A 10,643-nucleotide genomic window follows, 5' to 3' on the forward strand; every position below is an offset into this window, starting at 1 on the left:
CTTTAGGAAGCCTGCAAGAGGGCGTGGAGTCTAGAGAGCTGATGGGTGAGTAGAGACGACTGTGGCAGAGGCAGAGAGGAAGAGAGACAGGACCCTGAGAGGAGACCATGAGAGGAGAGGCAGCATGTGTGTGTGTGTGTGTGTGTGTGTGTGTGTGTGTGTGTGTGTTTGTGTGTGTGTATGCATGCGCACTCACATGTGTGTTCATGCATCAGAGCACAGAAACCTCTCTGAACCCAAATGTTTTGCTCTGAATCTTACAATTTGCATCATTTCTCCCCATGACAAAAATAAGTCGGCACGTGAGCTGGGAGAGGTTATTTACACCAGTGAACAGAATGCACCGAGGAGTCTGGGAGGAGAGGCTTGTGCAATGAATGAGTGAGTGCGTGAGAGTGTGCAAGAGCTCCCTCATGAACCCGTGTCTACGGTTCAGTCTGAGAGCCTCTGCCCTGGGTCCCTGAGCCTGCAGGGTTCCGGGAAAGTCTGCACCAGAGGTTCCAGAACCCTTGCACCAGCCCTCTAGGTGGATCTCCTGCCTCTGGTTAGGAGATACACTAGTGGACCGGTTTCCCGGAGAGCTGGGGAGGGCCGGGGAGGGCGGGCGAGCCCTCTGACTCTGTGAGCCCTCATGGGCTGGGGGCCCCTAACTGGGTGGAGCAGCCACACCTGCTTGAAGTTCTGAGGAAGAGGGCGGAAACAGCCTCCAGTGCTGCTCTTGCGATAGGCTCTCTGGGCCCTGCGGTCTGCTGGTGGCAGTGAGTCCCCCACTGCCTCACTTCCCTAAATGGGCAACTTCACTTTTAGAACCCATGGTCCTTTCCTGGTAGACCCAGGTGGCAGGTCCTGCGTCAGCCTGGGTCCTAACCTTGGATCCCCCAGGTGCCCTGGCCCCTTGCTGGGCCTGTGACTGCCCCATCTGGATGGAGCCATGGCCCCCATGTTCCTGCTACTGCTGCTGCTATGGCTACAGGGCTGCGTCTCAGGTGAGAGGAGAGGGGCGCCAACCGGAGGGGGGTGCTGCACTTTTCCTGTCCCCTTCAGCTCTGCTTGTCCTTGCCCAATTATCTTAATGTTTTGCGAATTGGGGGAGGGGAGGAGGTGGGGCTGACTTAGTAGGTCCTTAGCAGACTGGTGAGAATGTTCCATCTGAATATCTGGACCCAGCAGAGCGAAGCTCAGGCCTCACACGGGAGCCAAGATGTAGCTTTGGACCCTCTGCATCAGCCCCTGGGTCTGCTAGGCTCCCCTGGGCCTAGAACGAGGGGCACTTGGTTCTCTGACCTTTGCTTGGCCTCTGTCAGGAAAGCCCTGTGAGGAAAGTTGTGACTGGTATTGACAGGAGTCATTGCTTCATATACTTCTTTGAACTCACTCTTTCTCGGAATGCTGATGTGGCATCCGGTCCCTGCCCGCTGTCCTGAAGGGAGCCAATCCCTGAAGGCCTTGCCCAGCCACAGCTACTGATGCTCTTTGAAGGGGCCTCACTCATTCCTGCCTCCCTTGCTGCCAAGGCAACCAAATTACCACTTCCTGTTCTGTTCTGGGCATGGGGAGGGTTGGCAAAGTCTACCCTCACCACCTGTGAGAGGCATGGAGGTGTAGGCGCAAAGGCCCAGGGTAGAAGGGTGTGTCTCCCAGCTAAGAAATCCTGGGCTCACCTACTGAATAATTGAGTGGATCATTGTGTTTAGCTTTCAAGGGACAAGTGTTGTTTGGAGAAAGTGCTCATTTACTCAGAGCCTCAGCTGTAACCACAGTTGGGCTGGAAACCAGAACAGATGTCTGGGTTTCTGGACTCTTAACCATCATGCTCTGGGCTCCTCTGTGGAAGGCTGGAGCAACCTGCGTTTGGGAAAAGGAAGCATGCGTGCATTGAGCATGCGCTCAAGGCACTCTCGTGGGGCATCATTCTTACAGCAGCTGCCAGGGGAGAAACATTATTCTCAGTTGACAGATGAAGAAACAGATAGATGTTCAATGAACTGCTTACAGAGTTAAGTGGTTGAAATAGGGTCTTAACCCATGTCTCATTTTGACTCTCTATTCTATCTTACTGTAGAAACTTGTGTGTGTGTGTGTGTCTGTGTAAGGCTTTGGGGTACTGTTTGAGGACAAAATGCTGAACTTACCCCCGGCCTCCCTGTGTCTCGGGTCCTCACGCCACTCCCCAGCCTCTCCACCATACCCTGCATTATGAAGAACTCAGACCATTTTATCTCCAGGCACAGCGTGCAAGATATTGTAAACAAGCAGTGAATAATTGCAGAATCCATGGGAATTTATATGCATATCTGGGCATATTTGACCTATAGGTTTTATGTAACTATGATATTTAAAAATTAAACACCACCTAGAATAAACTAAGATAGCAAGCTATTTAAAAGGTAACTTCAGGAGGGGAGTGGGGCTGTAGCTCAGCGGTACAGCGCTTGCCTGGCATGCATGAGGCCCTGGGTGCAATGTCCAATGCCACCCCCCAAGATTAAAGCAAACCAATTTGATAAATAGCTACTCATCTTTTTTCCCCCAAATATTGGACTTTCTTACCTACTTCAATGGTTTGTGTTCTGAAATTCCAGACTTAATGACTTGTCTCTGTGCATGAGTATCTGTCTCATGGAAGGCTGGATCTGGATCTTTCCCACAAGACTAGGAATCCCTGAAGACTAGAAAACACCATGAAGAAGGGGATGTGTCTGATGGAGTTCCAAACATTAGGGCTGAGTTTCCTCCATTAGACTGGGGACTCTCTGAAGGACATGTCGGCCTCCACCATCAGACTGGGAGCTAGCTGTCCACAGGCCTGTGCATCTCCTGTGTCAGACTCGGGGAGCTCCTGGGGTGGGGGGTAGGGCTGTGCTTTCCCCTCACCCTGCCAGCATCATGGCAGCGGGGAGAGATCCAACTGCTCTGCCTGAGGCCAGGACGTCAAGTTTCAAGGTGCATCTGCCTCTTCTCTCCAGACCTTGCTCAGTGGGTTGTGTCTCCCCAGGTCTCCCTGCCGAGAGCGTGTACAACAGAGTGCAGCACCAGGAAGGGGAGACTCTGTCCGTGCAGTGCTCCTACAAGGGCCGCAAAAACCGCGTGGAGGGCAAGGTTTGGTGCAAGGTCAGGAAGAGGAAGTGTGAGCCTGGGTTTGCCCGGGTCTGGGTGAAGGGGCCCCGTTACCTGCTGCAGGACGACGTCCAGGCCAAGGTGATCAACATCACCATGGGGGCCCTGAAGCGCCAGGACTCGGGCCGATATTGGTGCATGCGCAACAGCTCTGGGATCCTCTACCCCATGATGGGCATCCAGCTGGAAGTGTCTCCAGGTGAGCAGGCCTTCCGGGACACTGGGATGGCATGTGTGTGCGTGTGTGTGTCCTCCACTAACTAACATCAGACAGAATCAGAATCATAATTCATTAACAGATTATGGGCATTATTATTACCATTCTTTTTTTATGGCACCGGGGATTGAACCCAGGGCCTCACACATGCTAGGCAAGTGCTCTACCACTGACCTACATCCCTGACAACATTAAAAATTTTTTTATTTTGAGATGGTCTTGCTAATTTGCCAATCCTCCTGCTTTGGCTTCCTGTGTACCTGGGATTATAGGCATGTGCACCATACCTGGTATTGTCACCATTTTACAGATGAAGAAGATGAGATCTGAAAAACTCTCTGACTCTGACCTTGCCCTGGGATACAGAGTTAGCAGGCAGCAGAGAGGAGATTCGAACCCAGGACTCTGCCTTGTTTTCTTCAGGCTTCTGTTCAACAGCTATTCACCGAGCCCCTATGATGTGCCAGGCAATGTTCTAGGTGCCCTAGGAGAGATGCCAGGTAACACTACATCATCAGATACATGATCGCAGATAACAATGAATGTCCTTAAGGAATGTGATGGACTAGAAAGTAACTCAGTGATGGGGGCTATACTGAGGACCAGAGGACACCTCCCTGAGCAGACGCCACCAAGCAGAGCCCTGAATGATGGGGGTCCTCCAGGCTGCTGAAATCTGAGTGCTTGGAAGGGTGTATTCTGGGGAGAGAAGCATGAGCAAAGTCCCTGAGGTGAGGAGGGTGGCCTGTGTGACTGGTCTACACTAATCATGGGGCAGTTGGGTCAGAGGAGCAAGGAGGGGTGCTGCTTTTCTACTGGCTGCTTTTATTCAGGATCTGAAGTTGCAGAGTCAAGTAGCATGAATTCCGTGACATGGAGTTGGGATTATTCTAAGTACAATAGGGAGCTAGTAGAGAGTTGAGAGCAGTGCATTGTGGCTTGTTTTTAAGATTACGATGGCTGCTTTTGGAGGATGGAAGGGTATGAGCAGGGCCAGAGAGAGCATGCTGATGTCTGACTGGAAACCACAGTGGCCCAGAGTGGGATGTGGGCGCTGGAGGTGAGAGAAGTGGATGAGCTCACATCTATGTTTTTAAAACTCTTTGCCCACCATGTACTGTTTGGAGGCAGGACAGGACTTGCTCAAGTGGGAGGTGAGGCAAAGAGAAGCATGGAGCCAGGCACAGTGGTGCACCTGTAATCCCAGCCACTCTGGAGGCTGAGGCTGGAGGATCACGAGTTCGAGGACAGACTCAGCATCTTAGCAAGAACCTCAAATAAAAAATAAAAAGACTGGGGATGTGCTCAGTGCTCAGTGGTAAAGAACCCTTCAGTTCAATCCCTGGTACAGAGAGAGAGAGAGAGAGAGAGAGAGAGAGAGAGAGAGAGAGAGAGAGAGAAATCAAGGATGACTCCAAGTTTTTCTGTTTCATCAGTAGTTGGAAGAAGGAGTCAGCTATTGGGTAGGGTAAATCTGAAAGAGGAATTACTTTGGAGGAGAAAACCCAAGAGCTCTATTTTGTCATAGCACGTTTAAGATACTTACCTCCTAGAAGCCTAGGTGCAGATATGGAGCAGGCAGTGACCTGTCAGCCTGGCACTAGCGACAGGTCAGAGCTGGGGTGTATGTTGAAAGCGTCCCTATAAAGACAGTGTTTAAAGTTGAGAGGATTGAAGAAAGCCACAGAGAGGGAGGTTGATCAGTGGCCACATAGGACTTGGGAAAGAAAGGGGGATGGGGGATAGCTCAAGAGTGAGGGGTTTCTGTCTGAGATGAAGAGAATGTTCTAAAACCAACTGTGGTGACGGCCATATAACTATGCGAATACACTAAAAATGATGGAATGGGCATATTGCATGGAATGTGAACCAAGCTGCGAGTCCCCCACGTGTCTAAGATAGGAAAGGGTGAGGAGCCTGCCAAAGAGCCCGGAGAGAAGAGCCAGTCTTGAAATTTACCATCCCCTTACCTGGTCCCCAAACTCAGTGGTGTCCCCACCTCCTATTAGGGAAAACGGGCTCTCTTCTCCTCTCTGCCTCATCTTGGGAGAGCGGGAAGGTGGGGCTCCTCCTGGAGGAAACTTGGTGTATTGCAGCAGGAACGAGGGAGAGGGAATTGGTGACACTTAATAGGTCATCATACAAGTCCTCTCTGCTGGCTGTTGGTCATTTTTCCACCACCCTTTAAGACCCTCTGCAAGCTGGGGTCCACATGCTGGCTCTCCCAACGTGGGAGCTTTTTGGAGGTTCTTTGGGGATATCTTACTGATGAGCCCTACTGTGGGACACCTGGTTCCAGGTTGGTCTCTTCTGTGCCACTCTCAACAACACGGCTTGTTCTGGTCCCTTTGCCCAGAAAAATGGCTCAAGCTCAGCCCTCTTGCCCAGTGACCATGGCCTTCGTGAAAGCATCCGTTCTGTGCACCACGGTGGCACAGCAGCCTCTCTCTGATGTCTGGGTCCCTGATGAGGCAGATCCAACAAGCCCCACTAGATGCAGATTTCTTCTGGAAAGTGGGTGGGGCAGGTCTGCGTTGATGGACGAGGGCAGCAGGATGTGTGTTAAGTCCTCACAGGCATTGGCTGTTGGTGGCTTTCTCTGGAACTTGAGGCCCTCGATGCCTCCCTGCCTCATCTCTGGCCGCTTATGGGGCAGCTGGAATAGTCCCTGTTCAACAGCCTGTTATAGAAATCTCTAACCCCAGGAATGAGGGGCGAGGAAAGTGACAGGCGAGGTGGGAACGGTGAGGCTGTCCTGTGGGAACAGGTGACCTGACAGGGGAGGCCAAAGAGATCACATGAGTCTCTCCCTTCTTTACTCTGCCTCCCTCCGGACACCACTCTCTGAGCAAATGCACACCTGGCCACTCAGAGTCCTAGGTCCAAGGTCAAGGAGGACAGCACCGGACAGCTGTGTGGGCTGCCGAGATCTGCTCCCTGCACCAAGGCCTGGGCTAGGCCTCACGCTCCTCCCTTTCTGGTCCCTCAGCCTCCACGACTCAGAGGAGCTCTCCTCACACCTGTCTGGACAAAGTCCTCAAAAGTAGGACGGTCACGACAGGACCAGCACCTACCTCAGGTCCTGATGCCCCTTCCACTTCCGGTACGACTCTGTTCCCACCTGGACCCCTCACCTTGGCCAGACCCCTGCCCTCCACTGCCTCAGGGACCCGCAGGCCAGCCTCTGTGACCAGCTACAGCTTCACCAGTACCAGTGCCACCACCAAGGGACCCAGGAGGATCACAAGATCCCAGTCGGTGACCGTATCTCCCAGTGATGCCAGAGTCTCCCCTGCCAGCCCCACATCCATCTCCACCACGTCCGGGCGCCTCAGCAGCCACTCGCCCACCACAGGAATGTGCCACAACCAGTTACCCTCATTCAGGTACCTGTCGGGTGACATTTCACCGCATGCGACCCCAGCTCATGGGCCCTGAACTGACCTCGGGGGCAGCTCTTGTGTCTGACCTTTCCCTTGTGCTCCTCAGGAACTCAGTGTGGATTGCCACAATTATGGGAGGTGGGTGACTGGAGGGGACATAAAGGAAGGCTGGGGAATGAGCGGCAGGACTGAGTCTCCTGAAGAGTCTGTGGATGGAGAGGAAAGGGAAAGTACAGAGGAAGGGAGTAGGTTTTTTTTTTTTTCTTTTTGGTGGTGGTAGCAGGGACTGCAGATTGAACCCAGAGATGCTCTGCCACTGACCTGTGTCCCCAGTCTTTTTAAATTTTAAATTTTGAGACAGGGTCTCATTAAATTGCTGAGGGTCTTGCTAAGTGACTAAGGCTGGCCTCACACTTGTGATCCTCCTGCTCCAGCCTCCTGAGTCACTGTGATTACAGGTCATATCCCCCTGTGCCAGTAAAGGGGTAGAAAGTGGGAAATGGGGGATACTTTAATTTGGTTCCCCCAGAAGCTGATTCTGAGATAAAGAATGACATCTTGTTTGGAACACTGGAATCCGGGTGGGGAAGTGGAACAGGGAAGGGAAGGCTCCAGTTACCCCCGTGCTCAGAGAACCTCAATCCCAGGGGGCCTCCTGACCCAGCGTCAGACCCTCAGGGGAAGGTCAAGGGAGCTGGAGCATTATACACCAGCTCCTGTTCGTCAGCAGCAGAGTTGCTCAATGGGGGTGGCATAGAGAGCTCTGGTGACCAAGAAAATCTAAAAACAAAGGTCAAAAAAAAAAAAATGAGGTGTTACAGGCAAGGGGGTGCAGGCCGGCCCTCACCCAGAGGACAAAAGGGACGAGACATTCTCCGTCACTGAGGAGAGCAAGGATGCTGATATCTTCAGTCACGACTGGGAGTCCTCGTCCTCACAGATGGTCAGATTGGGGGCACGGTGGAGGAGAGGCATCAAGGTGGAGAGATGCTCCCGCCCCCCGCCTAGGGACGCCCCCAGGAACACCGAGTGCCTCGCTTGCTTCTGCCTGCTGGTCCCCATGAAGGGAGGCTGTCTGCCGGGAGGCGGATGCAAGTGCTTTCTCCCTGGTCCGACCGCTCTTGTGCAGCAGGCACACAGGAGGGAGCCGGTCTCACCCCTGCCCTCTGTCCTGCCTCCACAGGCCCCAGGACTCTGACCTCACTGTGCTGGTGGCAGTGCTGACCTTCCTCCCAGTGCCCGTGATGTTGGCCGTGGTCTATGGGTTTTGGAAGAAGAGACACATGGGCAGTGAGTGGAGCCACCTCCCAGCCACCTGAGGGCAGAGCACTACCTAACTGTACCAAGGCTGTGACGCCGAGTCCCGGGAGGGGGTCCCTCATCCTCTGCTTAGTCATGAGGACCGTGAGGCACCTGGCAAGGGTGGAGGTGGCCTAGCATCGCCCTAAGGGGACGGCCTTGCAGGAACGAGGCAGAGCCGGAAGTCCGGGGCACAGGGCCCTGGGCAGGGGCGGGCCGTCACCTCTCGTTTCTTGTAGGTTACAGCCTGTGCAGTGATTCTGCTAGACCCTGGGCAGAGCCACCAAGAAGACCAGAGCCCCTGTGGAAGCCGGCTTAGTTGGAGACCATTAATGATGGGGTGGGAATCTTCTCCCAGGCGGACACTAAGGAGGCCAGATGAGGAGGCCACTGCGTTCTCAGTTTCCTCTACTCCCATCAAACTTCTACCAACACATGGGGACAAGAGTTGGGGCTCATGAACCCTGAGGCAGTTGATGTTCCAAGAGCCCCACCCTGGAAGAGGAGAAGGAATAGTGACTCAGAGATGGGGCCACAAAGGGGTCAGCATTCGGGGATCCCAGAATCGTCCAGAGCTCCCCCATCTGGCCTTGTGTCCTGCCATGGGGCCTCTGCCTGCCCTGCCACCCCAGAAGCCTGCAGAGTCCTCACCCTATCACTGCCTCCTGCCACTGATCCCTCTTGGGCAAGCCAAGAGCCCCTGGCTGAGGGCCAGCCTCTGCAGAAGCCGAACTCAAGACTCTATCCCCAAGTTCCTGCACCTGGGTTTCAGGTCTGAGCGTCTGGATGGTACTGGCACCCAGGGTCTCCATCCTCCAGCCTGGGATGCTTGAGACCCCAGCTCTGTCTGGTGCTCACCCCACGGCACTGGTGGAGAGACCATGGTTTAGAGTAAGGGGTCACACCCTCATCACAGGAGCCCCTTAGAAAAAATAACCCACTTCTGACACAGTGAAGACAACTTGGAGCTACCCACAGCCTGGAGAAGTGGCCCAGGAAGGCCCAGGGAGAATGGGACCCAGGAAGCCTCAGGCCAGGGTCCCTTGGCCTGCAGAGTCTGCTTCCCCACTGGCAGCTCAGAGGTGGTCTCTACTGTCTAGACCCCTGGCCTGGAGTCCTGGCTGGAGGATGAGGGGGCTCTACCAGCCTGCAGTGACTGGAAGGGCGCGAGGGACAAGTGTGACATCTCTACGCTTGGCCTTGGCTCAGGAGCTCCTGGTGGGAGAGCGAGCGTCATGGTCAGGAGGGCGACTGAGCTGGGGCCTTGGTGGCAGCTGGGGAGCACTACAGAATGGCTGTAGGGAGAGAGGAAGAGACAGCCAGGAGGCACCTTCCATATGTGTAGCAGAGGGCGGAGAAGGAAGACCCAGGCTGAGCAACTGACAGACCTGGTCCCAGGACAGGCAGGCAGGCAGGCAGGCAGGCAGGCAGGCAGACAGACAGACAGACAGACACACACACACACACACACACACACACACATACGATGACCTCAATCTGGTCAGCAAACAACCTGCTAAGAGCCACCACCCTGGCATATGCCTAGGAGGGGCTTAATTCATCTGGGGGAAATGGCTTCCCGAGACCCCCACCACCACTGGTGACCCTGTGCCACCACCATCGACAGCCCCGATGACACCATCTCCCAGAGTGAGAGGCCCAATGGGAAGGGTCCTGGAGAAGGAGTCAGGGATGGGGACCAGTCATACCACTGTCACTGTGTGACCCTGAGCAAGTCACTAACCCTATCTGGGCCTCGTTTTTCCTCTCTTATGAAAGGGGACAATAAATCCTACCTCTCAAGATTGTTTTCAGAATACCGTGAAATGACATGAACACGGCAAACGCGTGATGCCCCGTCCGTCCTTCCGGTTCCTCGGGTTCTCCGCCGGTTCTCTTGCTTCTCACATGCTGCATTTAAGGCCTTGGGATGCTCGTTCTCCCTTTCGTACTCTCCCCAAGTCTCCTTGCTGCGCGGGTGCTGGGGCCTGGGATGCAGCCCCGTGGTGAGGAGTGAAGGGACAGGGCCTAGGGAGGCAGTGACACTGAATCAAGCTGGGTCCAAATTCCCAGTGCAGTTCCCATCCCAGGTCCGTGGCATGTCACTAGGCCTTGCTGATCCTGTTTCCTTATCTGGAAAAGGAGGACGGAGTTGAGCTTTGAAGACCCTTTGTATCACTTCCTAGGTCAAAGGCATGTGCAGTTCCATTTTGTGTACATGACTCATCCTGGGGGAGACAGGGAGCTTGGGGGAGGGGTAGTCAGCCCTGGCCTCCATCAGCCTGTGGCCTCAAGGAGAGTGGCGACATGGTGTGGCCTTTACTCAGGGCCAGATGCCACTGTGCAGGAGACAGAAAGGCTGGAGCCCTTCAGAGATGGGAGACCTGGGGATCCAAGGGTCTCAGGCCAGCCATGCAAGCTTCACAGAAAGTGAGCCCCATAGCACAGGTTGCAATGGGAGGTAAGTGATGTCTGCAGGGGATCCCAGGAGTGGGACGCAGAGGCCAGACAGGCCCTGGCAGCTGGAAACTGTGGGCAGGCTTGCTGGAACTGGCTATGGAGGGATAGAAGTGATCTAGGGAGGTGCCAGCAGATGAGTGCTAGATATCGGCGGAAGTCTTTAGATG

At 54.3% G+C, this 10,643-nt stretch overlaps 1 protein-coding gene across 3 annotated transcripts; it reads left to right on the forward strand.

Moving 5' to 3' along the window:
* The first annotated feature begins 732 nt into the window (after window positions 1-732).
* Window positions 733-9,954, forward strand: Treml2 (triggering receptor expressed on myeloid cells like 2). 3 transcript variants are annotated; one of them, XM_047557683.1, is made up of 5 exons: window positions 733-986; window positions 2,996-3,316; window positions 6,324-6,720; window positions 7,901-8,007; window positions 8,256-9,954. In XM_047557683.1, exons 1-5 carry the CDS (start codon window positions 932-934, stop codon window positions 8,333-8,335), a joined length of 960 nt encoding a protein of 319 aa, XP_047413639.1. In that variant the 5' UTR covers window positions 733-931; the 3' UTR covers window positions 8,336-9,954. The 3 variants fall into 3 exon arrangements, with proteins under 3 accessions (XP_047413639.1, XP_047413638.1, XP_047413640.1); XM_047557682.1 differs by lacking the exon at window positions 733-986 and having other exon boundaries at window positions 2,659-3,316; XM_047557684.1 differs by lacking the exons at window positions 733-986; window positions 7,901-8,007 and having other exon boundaries at window positions 2,659-3,316.
* The last annotated feature ends 689 nt before the right edge of the window (window positions 9,955-10,643 follow it).

Source organism: Sciurus carolinensis, chromosome 7, assembly GCF_902686445.1.
Source record: "Sciurus carolinensis chromosome 7, mSciCar1.2, whole genome shotgun sequence".
NCBI lineage: Eukaryota > Metazoa > Chordata > Mammalia > Rodentia > Sciuridae > Sciurus > Sciurus carolinensis.

Bases quoted from the DNA above. Each gene is read 5' to 3' on its own strand.
- Treml2 (XM_047557682.1), top strand. From the start codon at position 2,887: ATGGCAGCGGGGAGAGATCCAACTGCTCTGCCTGAGGCCAGGACGTCA. The intron at 6,721-7,900 runs GTACCTGTCGGG...CTGCCTCCACAG, and splicing joins AACCAGTTACCCTCATTCAG to GCCCCAGGACTCTGACCTCA. The intron at 8,008-8,255 runs GTGAGTGGAGCC...CGTTTCTTGTAG, and splicing joins GAAGAAGAGACACATGGGCA to GTTACAGCCTGTGCAGTGAT.